At 52.0% G+C, this 15797-nt stretch overlaps 1 protein-coding gene across 2 annotated transcripts in view; it reads right to left on the reverse strand.

Annotated features, from left to right (window-relative positions):
- PLEKHG4 (pleckstrin homology and RhoGEF domain containing G4) overlaps nt 1-15797 on the reverse strand; it is a 213312-nt gene that overhangs the window by 5165 nt on the left and 192350 nt on the right. For both annotated transcript variants that reach the window (XM_067552805.1, XM_067552814.1), the window contains exons 15-23: nt 11390-11639; nt 9263-9352; nt 8331-8555; nt 6201-6371; nt 5279-5456; nt 4095-4211; nt 3749-4012; nt 2159-2367; nt 1525-1605 (exon numbers count right to left, since the gene is read on the reverse strand). In XM_067552805.1, the coding sequence (XP_067408906.1) occupies nt 1564-1605; nt 2159-2367; nt 3749-4012; nt 4095-4211; nt 5279-5456; nt 6201-6371; nt 8331-8555; nt 9263-9352; nt 11390-11639 (1546 nt within the window). In that variant the 3' untranslated portion in view covers nt 1525-1563. The remainder of the gene's footprint in view (nt 1-1524; nt 1606-2158; nt 2368-3748; nt 4013-4094; nt 4212-5278; nt 5457-6200; nt 6372-8330; nt 8556-9262; nt 9353-11389; nt 11640-15797) is intronic.

Genomic DNA, 15797 nt, shown 5'->3' on the forward strand with positions numbered 1-15797 from the left:
CTCCCTACCTTCCACATCCAAGGGGGTAGAGAGAAAATACTATGTCCCCAAGGAACCCTTCGAGTTTCTATACAACCACCCTGCACCAGGCTCTTTGGTGGTCGATGCGGCCAATCAAAGAGACCACCAAGGGAACCAGGGGAATACTCCCAAAGACAAGGAGGGCCGGAAACTGGATTTATTTGGGAGGAAAATCTACTCTACTGCAGCCTTGCAGTTTAGAGTAGCAAACCACCAGGCCTTGTTAGGCAAATATAACTTAAACCTCTGGGCCTCGATGCAAAGATTTGCAGCCACATTACCGCCTGACCAAGCGGCGGATTTTGCTAGACGGTAAAAGCCAGATTCATCTTCACTCCAATCTCAGATTCCTCACACTGTAGCGTAATTCAGACAACAGGGCCTGGCTGTGATCCACACCCAGCGCACTTCCAGCCTTGCCAGTTAATTGGACTTAACTCTGCCGCCTACAAGCCACAGAACTCTGATCTGCACTCTGGGGATGCATGTTGCCATGTAAACACAGTCAGCAAACCTCAAATCTGCCAGTCGACTAACACAAGCATCGACTTGACCATGGGCAGGGTTACGGAGGATACAGAAGAGAAAGGAGCCTCCTGCACCCCTCATTTTCACACCATCTTTGTGGTTTCCAGTGGAGGGGGTGGTTGGGTTAAGAAGCAGAGTGGGGCTGAGCTACCACGTTTGGCTGCAGATACAGAAGTGTCCCAAGGTTTGAACCTCCCTCTTTTCTGTGAGAAAGGACTGGGGTGAGGTGTGTTAGAGCAGGGGGCTGCTGCTATATTTTTGCTCAGGAGTGAGTCACATTCGGGAACTAGCAGCAAATGGCAACGTCCCCTCTGGAAGCTCTCCCCTGGCCGTGGGGTTCAGATTTTGTTTTAGAAGGATCATTGTAGCTCTCTAGGAGTCCCATGTGTGGCCTGCCCCCCCAAACCTGCATCTCCAGGACAGCTGCACTCCCCTGGCGACAGAGCTGGGGGCAGGCCACAGGGCAGACAAGCAGAACGAGGCCATGGCTCAGCTAACGTTCTAGCAGGGACTGGCCTTCCTACTAACTCTGCTAGTGGGGGACCCGTCTCATCAGGCTCGGGACAGACCCGCGGATGGTGAGATAGCAGCAGCCTTGGGGGGACATGGAGTCAGTTCAGAGGGGGCTGGTGTGCAGCCAGATGTTGGCATATGAGAGCCACCAGAGACAAGTAAGTGGCTAGATGGATGGTTCAAACCCAGCCTAAGGAGCCTCTTTGGGACAATGGCACAGAGACTGGACCCGTTTCCTCACTAAGGACGAGTTCACACATTACCTCAGCAACCAGGGCAGACCCTGCAATGTCTCTCTAGGCAGCAGCGCCACAACCTGAGGGGTTAGACCGTAGCACTGCACAGCCATGGAAACCATGATCAGCGGGGAGCCGTGGCTGGGGCTCTCTTGGCGCAGGATGCCGCTGGCCAACCCGGCTAGCACTGAGGTCTGCTGGCAAATCCCCCCCGGCGACTACTTACAACTCCACTTCTTCAGGCAGAACACTTGTGCAGAGGGGCTCACACTATAGTGGAGGGGCTAATGGTGACCGGGCCTGCAGTCTGCAAAGGAGAGAAGCCAGCATTAGTGCCGGGTTAGGGACACAATCTGGCTAGACCAGGGAGAGTACAGGGCTGGCAAGTCGCAACGGGATGCCCAGGAGACATGGTAATGTCACAGAACATCAAACTCACGAGTGTCCTGCCCGGGCCTCCTTCATCCTGGGCCCTCCCAGAGAACCCTGCCTGGGAAGGGAACCCAGAGCACAGCAGCCACTGAAAGGAGGTTGCCAATGCACCGGCGTGGCTACGCGCATGCTAGGGCTGAGTACTCTCTGAGAATGGCACAGACACCTCCCAGGGGAACACGGCAGCCCCCTCCTCAGGGTGGTGTCCCAGTTGCTTTGTCAGGATCCCACAGCACTACAGGTTCAATCCTGCCCCTCTGGGGAGAACATGAGCTTTGTCACCCAGCCGCAGGGGAGGAAATCTCCTTTCCCGACACTGGCTCACGCAGGCCTGGTGCAGATGCAGCATCTTGCAGAGGAAAGCCTGTCCCATGCAGGGGTGGCACTAGCAGAGCAGGGGCGGGGTGGATCTAGCCACTTTAACTCACCGCAGAATTGTACTGGCTGTTGGTGAATTTGGGTTTCTCGTCCAGCGGGGAGGTGAGCGTGGAGTGGTGCCTGGAGCCCAACGGTGCGTACGCCAGCGAGCCCACGTCGTCACAGAAGCTTTCCTGGGGGACGCTGGAGACACAACCACTGTCGGAGCCGCTGGAGCCACTGCCCGACATGCAGTGGGATGACTCTGAGCTCTCTGTCGCTGGGAGAAGAGAGGGCAGGAACCACCCATCAGTGACCAGGGAATGGTGAGCAAACAACATGCTCAATGGAAGCTGCATGAACTAATCCCAGGCTGCGCACACCAGGCTCCCTGGTGCGCCTCTTTGTGTAGCCACAGCCACAGTCCCCTAGGGCAGGCTGGCTGTGGGCCTGGCTGACGCTCAAAGCCAAGGGCACTGTGGGACGTAGCACTGGAGATTCAGCAGGAGGGAGGTCAGCATGAGACGAGCAGGTAGAGGCCTCTGAAAGGGCACCAATGGGGGGAGCCCTGACCCCTAGGGTGATTACAGATCCCTGGCATGTGCTGCAGCAGGCGTGCTAGACACGGTGTCCTGGCATTATTCTGACCTTCTTGCTCCATACATCTCCCCTGCCCGAGCCTCTGCACCACGCTGCAGTGCACGACTGCTGAGTTCCTATGTCCTGCCCAGAGCGGCTGACTCCCAGCTGGTGGCATGAAAAGCACTGTGGGATGGAAGGCACTTGACAGGGGCAAGCTACTAGGTGGGCCGTGTGCACGGAAGGGTGGCCAAGTGGATGGGACAACAGTGGGGGACTCAAGAACCCTGGGTTCAGTTTCTGATCTGTGTGAGCCTGAGCAAGTCACTCAGTCTCTGTGTGCCTCAGTTTTCCATCTGTGCAATGGGGATAACAACACTGCCCTGCCTCCCGCCATGGGCTGCTGTGCCAGGGTTTCTGAGTACCTAATGGCAGAAGAGGGGAGTGTCCCTCTGCCTCCTCCCTATGGGCAGCAGGTGTGGGGCACAGGTGATCTCTGTAGCGGTGACAAGTGGAACTCTAAGGGGAGTGTGTGTGATGTTTGCATTGGCCAGAGAAAAGGATACACCCGGGAAGGAGAGTGCGGGGAGCCAAGGACCCTGTCTACAGCTGACTGGGCCAGGCCGGGAGCCTGGGATACCAGACTCCATGAAGCACCAACGGTGCCGCATCAAACACATACAGGGAGAGGGGATGGCAGAGGGGTGGGGGCCAGACCCTCCCAGCTCCTCCCAAGCAGCTGATGCTTCCAGTGTGTGGTGCCACGCCGCTGCCTGTATCCCTGCTCGCAGCCCCGTCTGGCGAGATACCTGCAGGGGGCACTGGCAGTGAGCTGGGTCCCATGGGCAGCATCCTAATGCCCCAACAAAGAGGAACAGGGAGAGTGGCCCATGCAAAGGGAATAGGTGAAGCTTGTGTAACAGGGGCCCTGGGCTGGCTTGCAGGTGCTAGAGGGGAGAAGTTGCCACCGCATTGCCCATCGGCACGGCCAGATGGATAACCGACGAAGTTCAGCCGGGGCTGCTTCGGGCCGCGTTGGGTGAGGAACGGGCCCTGGCGTTCGGCTGCCTGCTCATACATACTCATTGACGGCTCGCTGCTGGTCTCGTGGTCCTGCTCATCTTCCTCGAGACAGGTGCTGGTGTCAAAGGGGCGGCCGGCGGCCAGCATGCCTGGCAGCAGGGTCTGCTCCAGGCACACGTGCAGGTTGAGGGGCCCAAGCAGGGAAGAGGATGAAGGGCTGTAGGTGGAGGGGTCGCTGCCAGCCGCAGGCGGCATCTGGGTTCTCTTGTAGGGGCTGGAATGGTCAAACAGCGACACTGCGATCGAGGCCCTCGTCCGCGCTCCTGCCACAAAACATGCCAACAAAGCCGAGCGTCAGCCCTGCGCGCTGGCTCCGAGTGGAGGGGCAGTGGGGCTGGCACCTACCTCTGCCCTTCATGATGTAATCGATGGCGCGGTCATTGATCGCTGCCTCGCTGGGCGTGATGTCGAGAAATGGCTTGTTCCCTACTCCCATGGACACCATCTCCTGCCGGCGGATTTCTGGTGAGACAGCAGCGGAGCGTAGAGCAAACTCTGCAGGCCCCCCACTTCCTCCAGCACAGAGGAGACAGCACTGACCTCCTTGTGCTGGGCCTGGAGCTCCGAGTCCAGAACAAACCCCTGGCAGCTTGCTGGATCTCCAGCAGCGAGGCACTGCACCTGGCACCCCAGCATGCTCACTGCTCAGGGGATGCTTTGCTGGGGATGCTGACAAATGAGCAAGCGAGCCCCCCCAGGCCTGGCAGCGCAGTGCCTCCTGCTGTGGGAGCTCTGGGCAAGGTGGAGGGAGGGTCGCGCTCTGGATGGAGGGTCTACAGCTGCATGCTCGTGGGTTACCAGTCTGGGGACATGGGTGCTGCACTGCAATCACCACCAGACAGGGCAGCGCCGGTGAGTGGGAAGGGATGTTACCCTAGGACGCAGGCGACCCGAGTTCTCGTGTTGGTGTGGCAAAGTGGGAATTTTTTGTAATTGGCTTATGTGTGTCTCAGTTTCCCCCATATTTTGCATTGCTGCCAGTGTGGGGGACAGGATTAAGGTTGCCCTCAGGACAGGCTAAGAGACACAGGCTAGGTCGACACTATGAATGTAGTCGTGGTGGGTGTGAAAATAACCCCCTCAGCTGCCCTCACCAGGCAGCACTCATGGGGCATAGCCGGCGGGCTGCAGATGTGTGCCCTGCCCTGAAGCAAGGGTGGGACCCTCGGGGTCTGGTGCACTGAGGGGGCCCCACCTAGAGACTGTCTAAAAGCTGGGCATGGCTCAGATCTCGGGGAGCTGTGACACCTGGCTTGGCCATTGATTTGCTGAGTGACCCTGGGCAAGTCACGTCTCTTGGGGCTGGCCTGGGTAGTGCGGGACAGCGTCCACTGGCTGCCGGCGTGCAGTGCTGTATGATCCACAGAGGGAAAGCGCTAGGGAGCATCATCACTTCACATCACACGCAGCCAAGCCGCTGCACCAAGCTCCCAGGAACCAGATCCCTGGATCAGAGCGGAGGGCAGCGTCCACGCCCAGGTACCCAGTGCGCCCTCGAGGAACTGAGGTCCCCCGGGGAGGGGCCGCACCTTTATTGCGGGTGGCCTGCTGCCACAAGATCTTGGCGATGTCCTCGGTCCAGACTTGCTTGGTCTCAGCCGTGCTGGCCTGGAGGACGTAGGTATCGCTGGACTTCCGCCTTCGGAACCAGATCTCAAAGCGCAGGCCGCTGTCCCCGGTGTTCTCCGTCAGGCCGATGTCCGCAGTCTGCGGGGGAAGGGAACATGCAATGCCTTGGGATGCACAGGGGGCTGCAGGGGCACTGGGAAGAGGGGGCCATGGAGGGGCCAATCTGAGCAGGATCTGCAGGGTTTTCTAGGAGATAATCCATGGGCTACAATTGCGGAGGAGTGGAGAGGCTAGCACTGGGGGAGGGAGGGGACTGAGGTGGCATTGGGGAGCGGAGCGAAGGCAGGATATGGGGGCTGCGTGGGGGGTAGGGCAAGGGGAAGATCTGGGGGAGGCACCGGGCAGGCAGGAGCTGAGTCCAGGTATGTGACTGCTCCGTGCATGCCCGAAGCGACTTCCCAGTCTGTGCTGGATCTCGCCCCCTGGTACTCCCAGCCCATGCCATGGAGCACGGCCCGCTCCCAGAACACTCCTGGAGACACTGAGAGAATTCAGCCCCCCGACCCACACAACCCTTATAGAGAAGGCCGCTGAGCCCCGGCCCTCCTGTCACCCTGCACTGCAGCGCCACCCTCCCAGCGCTAGGGGCAGCCCTCCATCAGCCCAGCAGAGTGAGAGCAATGCCCTGGTGCAAGCCATCTCCTTGGGAAGCTCATCTGTCTGCACCTCTTGTCTCTTGTCTGCTGCACTGTGACCAGACTGGGGCAGGGACCGTCTCTCTGCCCTGTGCCCAGCACTGGGGGGGGCTCTGGCCCAGGACTGGGCTCTGATGTGCTCCTGCGATAGTCAGTAATAACAATGTGCAAACAGCGCCCCTCTGACCTTGAACGAGCGCTTGTAAATGTACACGTCGAAGCCCCCCTCGATCCTCTTGGGCTTGCTGAAGAGAATCAGGTCCTCGAACAGGAAGACGTGTCTCTGGCACTTCTTGCGGCCCAGCCAAATGGTGAACTCGTCCTGCCGCATCAGTTGCCCCTGCTCCTTGAGGTTCACCTGCCCGCAGAGAACACCAATAAAACAGGGCCCGCAGCTGAATCGCGTGGGACCAGCAGCTGCAGAGGGGCAGGCTGCGTGCGGAGAGCAGGGAACTGACTATTGAGACAGCCTGGTCCCCGCGTCCTGACTGCTGGTGAGATGCTGCAGCTATAGATGGCTGAGGAAGGGGATTTGCAGAGAGGAAGATGGGGAGATTCAAAAGAGGAACCTTCCTTGCTTCACCCAGGAAGCAAGGATCCCAAGAGAGATACAATGCACTAAGGGTGACATTCACCCCACAGAGAGGCCAGCACAAGTTGTAGGCACCACTCGAGCCCTCTAAATAGTACTTAAATGGGCTGTAAGCAATACCAAGACCTGGCTGGCCCTCTGCTTGGGAGAATGTTCTCCTACAAGAGTCAGGGTTGGCAGCCACTTGCATGGCAGGTCTGGTGGTATCTGCAGGGCCTCTCTTCCTTATCAAGGGGAATGTGTGATGGAATGGGAATTTTCTGTAATATTTTTATGAATCCTGGGCATGCCTCGGTTTCCCTCCGTGTGTGGCATTGCTACCGTTTGTGGGAAAGGGTTAACACTGCTCCTGGAACAGCGCAGGAGGTGTGAGTCACCTCGCTGTCTGAGGGAATGAAGAAAGTCATTAAGTAACTGACTCAAACCAACCCAAATCAACCGAGGGGCCAATGGGACGAAGAGATGCCGCAAGGTCTGAACGATCAACACCTAAGAGCAGGAAACCCCAGCAACAGGTGGGACTTGGGAAGGGAGCTGGAGTACAGGCCGCCAGGTGACTGAAGGAAGGGGGCTTTTTGGAGGGACTCAGGAGCCCAGATCTAGGGAGACAAAGGGGAGCAACGGGAGAGCCAGAGTTCATCACAGCTTGGCTGGCCTATCCTGGCACCGACTTAGCCAGGCTGGACTATGGCTTCACTTCTGCCTCTCTGGGCTAACCCCAGGACGTTCAGATTCTGTAGCCAGGGGACCAGTCAACGGTAGCATGTTTTGGAGGCTGCCTGTGTGACTGCAAAGAGAAGGGGACTGCGCCCTGAGGGGACAGCGTAGGCCCCCTGCAGGAGTCTGGCTGGGCTGGATTTGCTGGAGGGAGACAGGAACACAGACGGGGTCATTGGTACCAACAGCCCGTCTCAGCGTCTTGGAGGCCACAGGTCTGCCCTGGTGGAACGGGTGGGTCCTTTGGGCCCGCACACTAACAGGGCATTCCCAGGGGACTGGCCGCAGGCGGGGGCACAGACCAGCCCTGGGACTCTGGGACACAATGTTACTGGATCATTGGGGAGAGGGGCTGTTAGTAGTAATGCCGACCCGGCTGGCTGGAACCCTGAGGAGTGATGGCCACCATGCAGGATCTCTGCATCCCGCACTCCTGCTGGGAAGAAAGTCTGCGCTCAGACCCATGGTGCTGGCAGGGGAAATCCTGGACAGGTCACTCTGTGCATGCCAGTCTGCACCTCTCCCACCCTGGCAGGGAGGATCAGGCGGCTCAGCCAGGGCTACGCACCACTGCCCAGGAAGCAGGGACTGCATCGCAGGGCACCAACCACCTCTGACACTCAGCCAGGAGCTCGATGATGTGGCTGAGGCCTGGTCTACACTAGAAAATTAGGTCAGTGTCACTATGTCACTCAGGGGGGTGACACTGCTCCCCCAAGCGGTGTAGTTAAGCTGACCCAAGTTCCCGTGTAGACTGTGCGAGGTTGACAGAAGAATTCTTCCATCCACCTATGCCACCGAGAGCCTCCCAGTTTGCAGCAGTAGCTGAACTGATGGAGTCTTTGACTTCTGATGGGGGGGGCTCAGCACCTCCTCCCAGGGACAGGTCCTCTGCCAGTCCCAGATGGGCTGTGGGATCCTATCCCCACATGATGCTGGGTGTAGCTGTGGAGGGCAAAATGAACCCCCAGCAGAGGGAGAGGGAGAACGCGCCGATCCCACACGTACGTCGCAATCTCGGATGGCGTCCATGGCTAGCAGGTCGTTGCCGTGCCGAAGCTGGAACTTCACCATCTCCTCGGCTGCTCGGAGGTAGCCCAGCTCCTGCTCCTGGGCCTCGCTGCACTCCTTGATCAGATCCTTCAGCAGCAGGGCGTACTTACTCATGCGCTGGATGGGTTTCAGTAGGTAGGAGGCTAGATCCATTTTATCCCCCAGTTGCACCTGCTTGAACTGAGACCCACCGAGAAAACTGATGAGCAGAGCGGGGTGTGTTAGCGGCAGCCTCCCCCCGGCAGCTATTCCTGTGTCATGGCAAGGGCTCCATGGTCCCACAGGGCCCTGTACAAACCTGTAACGTGGGCCCCCTCCCACACACATATCACAATCCCTCATCCCATACATACATGGCATTTTTTTTCATTATGGTAATGGGGGTTGCAGCCTGGGCTGGGCCCCCTAGGGCCTCCAGGCCCCGGTAAAGTGTACCCTCCCCCCCCCATGTGGGGGCCCTGCTGCCCCAAACCCCGGGGCTGGGACTAATGGATCGTTGACATCGCCAAACATTCGCCACTGGAGTCTGCTGATCACTAGGGTTCTGTAAGCCACAGGAAGGGACAGAGCAAGCTAGGAAGTGCAGAGGGACTAATAAAGAGGAAGCAGTTGTTTGCTGGGCCTCTTTCCAAGGCAGAGCCCTCTTCAGAGCAGCCACCTAGCAACTCTGCATTCCAGCCCCCTTCTCACCCAGCTCATCACACTGTGTGAACCAGGCAATGGTGGGAGACCATTCCGTGGACCCAGCAGAGCCCATCTTCTCCAGCCCAGCACAAAGACAGTAGCCTGTGTCCAGAACAGGGGCTGTGTTTCTTTAAGCAGATCAGGAGGGCCCCAAACCCAACCCTGTGGAGCACTGATCTGGGCTCAGGGCGCCGGGGATTTACCTTAAAGAACGTGTTCCCACGGCTGGCCAGCAACGAGTCGGATTTGGGTTTGTTTTTGCTGTATAATGCATACATCCCAAACTGATCCTTCTGCAACAGAAACAGAGGCCCCTGAAGAATGCTTTGCACTCCACAGCTGTGCAGCTTTCACCGGAGCAAATGCAAGGCCTTGTTGTCATGTGACCCCATTCCCTTTACAGAGGATTGCTGCGGAGAGTCTCCAAACCAACTGGCCCAGGGCCCCGGACTTTAACTGGCTGCACTGGGCCTGTGCACATTTGCTAACTTGGGCGGAGGACTCTCCTTATAGATTCCTGGGACCTCACCAGGACCATGGGGAACTCCTTCAGCTCCATGTCAGCATTATGGCAGACAGGGTTGTTTGCTGGTTCCCCTCAAAACCTCCCTTCTGCCCCTTGCCTGGAGTCCTGTGGACTGGGTGGCCTGCAGACCCCTCCAGCCTCCGCTGAACACGAATGTAAAGAGATACAGCAGAGAGCGTTATGGGCCTGGCAGAGAGGGAAACAGGTTGTCCCAAAACAGCTCTGCTTTAGAGCCGATGCTCCTTGAACCAATCCCACATTGTGCCTCGTTATTATAGCCACGTCCAAGAGCAGAGGATCTCCGTCTGCACTGCAATTAACACCCCACGGCTGGCCCGTGCCAGCTGACTTGGGCCTGTTGGGCTGTTTCATTGCAATTTAGACTTTTGTCGCCTGAGCTCTGGGACCTTTCCACCTTGCAGGGTCCTAGAGCCCGATCCTGGAAGTCTGCCCTGCAATTAAACAGCCCACAGCCCAAGCCCCGCAAGCCAGAATCAGCTGGAATGAGCCAGCCGTGGTGGCTAATTGCAGTGTAGACAGACCCTTAGAGACCATCTGCTCCTGCAGTTCCTTCCCCATCTGATGTCACAGACGAAGGATGAGCCACAGGTGCAGACGGACTCTAAGGAGCAAAGATCCTGTTGCCCTGGAAACGTCCCTTAATGAACATGCAGCATCTACCCTTCCCCAGTATCGGCAGAGCTGCCCTGAGTGCAAGCTCTGAGCTACGCACTGGCTGCCTCCACTCCCAAGCACACAAGCCTTGGAGAGAGTGCTGCTCTCATGGGAACTCAGAACCTTTAACGCTAGCTGGTCTTCAAAGCCACGGAGCATTTCCTACCCTGCCCACTGCCTCAGGGCCCAGGTGAAGCTGTCAAGGCAGGCGAGTGTACAAAGCTCAGTATTCCTTCTCAGGCTGCAGGAGCCAGCCAACAAGCCTTGGGAAGCCTGATTCCCCAGGCCTGGGGGCCTGAGCCCAGCCATCACACCGTCTGGGCATCCCTGTCGCCATGGGAACACCAGGGGCTGTAATGTATGCACTGAGCTTGGCAACGGGGAGAGATGTTCATGAAATGGATAGAAAACACGGAGGAGAGAAGTGCTAAAAGGGGAGCAGAAGTAGTGAGCACACATCAGAGCCTAGGAAATCAGCCCGGGACAGTTGTAGCCATTCACTTGGTACTGAGATCCAATGCACGGCTCTGCCGGACCTGGGGCCCTGTCTTCATTGAGGGCGAGCAAAAGGGAAAACTCTGCTGCACAGTCACCGCTGCTCAAAAACAGGAGCCTTGGCAATGCTCCCCCCTATTTCCCAGCCCCTGTGCTGGGCCTTGGAGACCTTAGGGTACTGGACCTGGCAGCTCAGACTTGGCTGCATGAACCTGTGCTGATCATCCCCTGTATGATCACAAAACCACGTGTCTCTTACAGAGAGAACCCTGCACACAGATGAGAACAGGCTCTAGTCACTCCCTGCGTTAACACGAGACAACTCCTTCAAGATCAGCAAATGTATTGCTCCGGACAGCTCTGCTGGGCTTCGGAGTGAGTCTTGTAACAGGAACCTGGGCTGCATTACTCTGGAGCTCAGAATCCTGTTCCAACACGGGCCAGCTCTGGGTCAGACCCCCGGGGACAGGCTCTCCAGTGAACACCTTCCCACCTTGTGGGCAGTGCCACCGTCTGAGCTCATAGTCACAGTGAGCAGGTGACCAACCAGACCACACAGACAATGCCCAGCTGGAATGCCCATCAGGGAACCAGGCCAGCCAGACAGTTGGCCAGATGGACGCAGATGTCTTACATGTCTGAGGAAGCAGTGGCTGACCCGCAGAGGGTGGTTGCAGCAGCTCTCCAGTTCCCGCAGGAAGTACTGACTGTGGAAGTCATAGAGCTTCTCCAGGTTTCCGAAAATGACGCTGCGCTTCCCTCTCAGGTCCTGAGGCAGGTCCAAGCGCTCCATCTCGGGGAAGTAGCTCTCGATGATGTAACACAGAGACCTCACATACTCCCGCTCTGTGGTCACCATCTCATCTATGATGTGCCGCAGTTTGCTGCAAAGGAAGAAAATCTCAGTGGGGAAGGAGTGTCTTGGCAGTGCTGGCTCTGGCACAGGCTCTGCAGGCACTTGGGTTCCCTCCTCAAGTGTACCCTTCCCTAGTGTACGTGTGGCTGTCCTCACCATGGACAGAACTGTTGGACTGGTCCAGTACAGACTAGTAATAAAGACCTCGATAACATTCATCACCATGCATTTTTTGACAGATTTCCACGCCCCCTTGTGGCTTATATCCCACCCCGTTATCCCCATTTCCGGTCTTGTACATGTTTGGTGCTGCTGGCCATTTGAAAAAAAAATTATTTTTTTTGTACTGGGACCTGCGAGGGGCACTTGTGTGCCTGTGTTTGGACATGTGAAGCCTGAGTTTTGAGAGCAGAAAAAGTTTTGGAGAGAGAAACAGTTACTTAGTTATTTTGAAATAAAGAAAATGAAAAGGGTTACTTTGAACTTAAAGAATTCTCTGTTAGGTTGAGAGAAAGTTTTTAAAGCAGAACACGTTAGGCTGAAGGAGAGAAAGAAATTAAAGAAAAAAATTAAAAAGGGGTATTTTGTAATGAAATAATTCTTTGTTAGGTTAGAGAAAGTATAGTGAGGCTCGGGTAAAGAGAGAAGAGGAGAAAAGACAGTGAGCACCATATAGGAGATAGAAGAGCAAAGAGGGTTTTAAGAAGTGCTTAAAAAGATTTTAGAAAGAAGGTTAGTTTGAAATAAAAAGAGAAAAAGCAGCAAGAGAGTTTGTGTCACTTACAGAGCATAGGGCTGAGAAAGAGACAAGAAAAAGTTTTAAAGCAACAAGAAAACCTGGGCTATTGAACAGGGACAGGCAGAGAGAGAGAGAGCGAGAGTGTGTGAGAGAGATGGTAACTATTCTGGGAGGTGAGCCTCAAGCGCAAACCATGCCTCTCAGCCGGACCAATTAGGAGCTGTTCTACAGCTATGTCAGGGAATACATTGTTTTTGTACCAAGAGGCTGGTTTAAAACAAAAAACAAACCAACAAACAAACACCCCCCACAAACCAGGCTTTTAAAAACTTCTGTAAAGAAATTACACAAAATGTAAAACAATGGATAAGAAGGCTGTTTTCCCCCAACAGCCTAACTTTTTAAAGGCTGTTAAAGTTTTACCTAAAGAAATTATACAAAACTGCTTATGTAAAAGAGTTAACACTTCCCCCCCAAAGATAAGCAGAACAGGCTTGTAAATTTTTGTATTTAGTTTTGTACCAGGAGAGAAAGATACATATGAAAGTTGTATCAAGCTTCCTTATTTTGGATGACACTAAGAAAGCAGCTTATACAAAAACTTTTTTCAATTTTACAGGAAAAGCTAATATTTTACCACCAAGAAGACCCCTTTCTAACTGTTTTGAAAATGTAAAATAAACTGCACACTGGTTATGGGAAGAAACAGACCCCTAACCCACCTCCCCTCCCCTCCCCTCCTAACTTTTCTTCCTGCCATTTAACACTTTTGCTTTCATATCAAATAAAGTTTTTTTTAAAACAGATTTAAAAGTTTAACATGAAAAATCAGCATTGGTTATTTTTGAATGAGATGTAACATAAAGACTTTTTGTATGCAGTGCGGCCTATTTGAAACAACAAGCTTTTTTAAAAGCTGTTAACTTTTGCAGCAAAAGCACAGGCTTACAATAAAATAATGTAAGCCTAAAGAGATGCTAAGTTTACTTGATTTCCATAACTAAATAATTGCACAAAGATTTTAGTCTAAAAGACATACATAGTAAAAAAATTCTTGTTTACAGGAATGTAAATTGTGAAGAAATAGTATAATATGAAAAATTTCAAAAGAACCCCCCACCCCATACTTGTTTGTTTTCTAAAGTGCCTAAAGGAACAAAAGAGGCACATTTTCTAAATGTAAAATAAAGAGAAAAAAATCCCCAGGGTTAAAAAACCCTAACTCTAACCCTAACCCTTAGAAACAGCCAGTTTATAAAAGTAATTTGAAGTGTTAAGAGAAAGTTTCTCCACACGTTCCAGACTTTTTCTGTTTCTTAATTCTTTGAAAAAATGAAACAGCATTGGTTATTTTTAATAAAATGTAAGACCTCTTTTTTATGCAGTGAGGCCTATTTGAAGCAGCTAGCTTTTTAAAAAGCTATTAACTTTCACAGTGAAAGCAGAGTTACAATTTACAATAAAAATAAAAGATGTTTAACAGGTTTTTAACTGTTTAAATGGCCTTAATCTATAAAATAAGAAGTTTAAAGAAGAGAAATTATGTAACAGCCCGGTCCGCATTCTCTCCTTTTTTTCCTAGCAGAACTGTGTGGCGATAGATAAATATTGACCCTGGTTTTTCAAAGAAATAACTCTTTAAAATTAATGTAGCTTATGTAAAAGAGGCTATTTTTTAAAATTTAAAGGAAGGAAAGTTTTAAAAAACAGATTTAGTTTTGTTAAAGACACTTGTGAAAAAATTTAATATTAAGCTTCCTTATTCCATTTACTTAACGTTTTGCTGGAAATTGACTTTTAATTTAGTTTTTGTAAAGTATTAAATAACAGGAATAAAGCTATATTTTATAAACATTTTAAAAGACAAAAAGCATGGCTTTGTGACTGCAAAAGGAGTAAGAAAATATTCCCTTTCTCTTGTTACTGGAAGCTGTGAAGCCTTGGCTTTGTGACTGCCTGAATATTTGAAGAAAGAAACACCCAACCCCACTGTTCCTGACTCCGCCCCCCCCCCCCTCTCCATTTAGCACTTTTGCTGTCATATTAAATGAAGTTTAACATTGGTTATTTTTGAATAAAATGTAAGACCTCTTTTGTATGCAGTGAGGCCTATTTGAAGCAGCAAGCTTCTTCAGAAGCTTTTAACTTTTGCAACAAAAGCACAGTTACCATTTACAATAAAAATAAAGGATATTTAACATGTTTTTAACTGTTTAAATGTTCTTAATACATAAAAGAAGAAGTTTAAAGAAGAAAGATGATGTAACAGCAGGCCCCCTTCTTTTTTCCTAGAAGAAAAAATGTGTGAAGGAGGTAGGTAAAAACTGACCCCCACACGTTGGTTATTCAAAGAAATGACTTTGTAAAAATTAATTTTCAGGGCCCTCAAACCATCCCAATCACCTTTTTTAAAAACAGGTTTAGGCTTGTAACTAGAGAAAATATTCAGTAGCATTCAAAGAAATATTGCTGACACAAGACTTCTACCATCATGGGGAGAAACGACACGGTAACAGACAATACTATTTTGTGTGTATCACCATGGTTTTTATGCATGTGTGGTGTTTAGCAAAAAATAATACCTTTTATTTTAAATAGGGCAAAGCCTTTTTCCTTGAAATATCACAATCCGCACTAGAAGGATTATACATTTTGGTAAGATGTTTAACACGTTTCAGAATTATGGCTTATTCTTGAAAGAATTGTTTTTAAAGTTTTTATTTTTTAATCTAGACCAAGATAGAAGTCAAAAATCAACAGATGATAGTTTTTCCTGACATTACAGAAGACGGGATGGGGTGTTCTTTTTTGTAATATGAGTTTGAAATAATTGTCTTTTCCTGGAAGCAGTATACAAATTTAAAACAACGCATTCTACTCCCTAGGTGTAAAGATTTTGAAAGACATAGGCAGGGGTTAAAAACAGGCTGTGCGGCTTTTGATAGTGATTTAAAAAAAAATCCCTCTCCCCCTCCCTTTTTTCCTTGCTTTTGCTTGCTTTTACTTAAAATGATTGTTACTAAAAAAGCACACGCAGGATTTCTTTCGAGGAGGCAGGTTTATGTTTTTAAAACATCTTATTGATGTGTATTGGCAGACTTATTCAGTGTTATCCTACAAGAAGAAAGATCAAAGCAGACACCTTTAAAAAAGGCACAGATAAACAAGCCCGTAACAACTCCAGTTTCCAGGGATGCGGGTAAGTGGGAGAAAGGAGTTATTCAGAACAACACACGCCATCTGCTGGTCTTATTGCAACAACTGCTGTTTGTGATGAGCTGTTTAATGCTTGCACGTCTCTTATTGCACGTCTCAATGCTTGCCCGTCTGTTCAACAGAGAAAAAGTTTTCAAAGCTAGTTCTTGATGCATTTCAAAAGCAATGTTTTCCAGAAGAGAGGGAGGCCTTAAACCAAAAGATAACAGAAACACAGGCAATGATAGTAAA

This window comes from Emydura macquarii, unplaced genomic scaffold, assembly GCF_026122565.2.
Source record: "Emydura macquarii macquarii isolate MOO-44397 ecotype Brisbane River unplaced genomic scaffold, CSIRO-AGI_Emac_v2 contig_295, whole genome shotgun sequence".
Classification (NCBI taxonomy): Eukaryota; Metazoa; Chordata; order Testudines; family Chelidae; genus Emydura; species Emydura macquarii.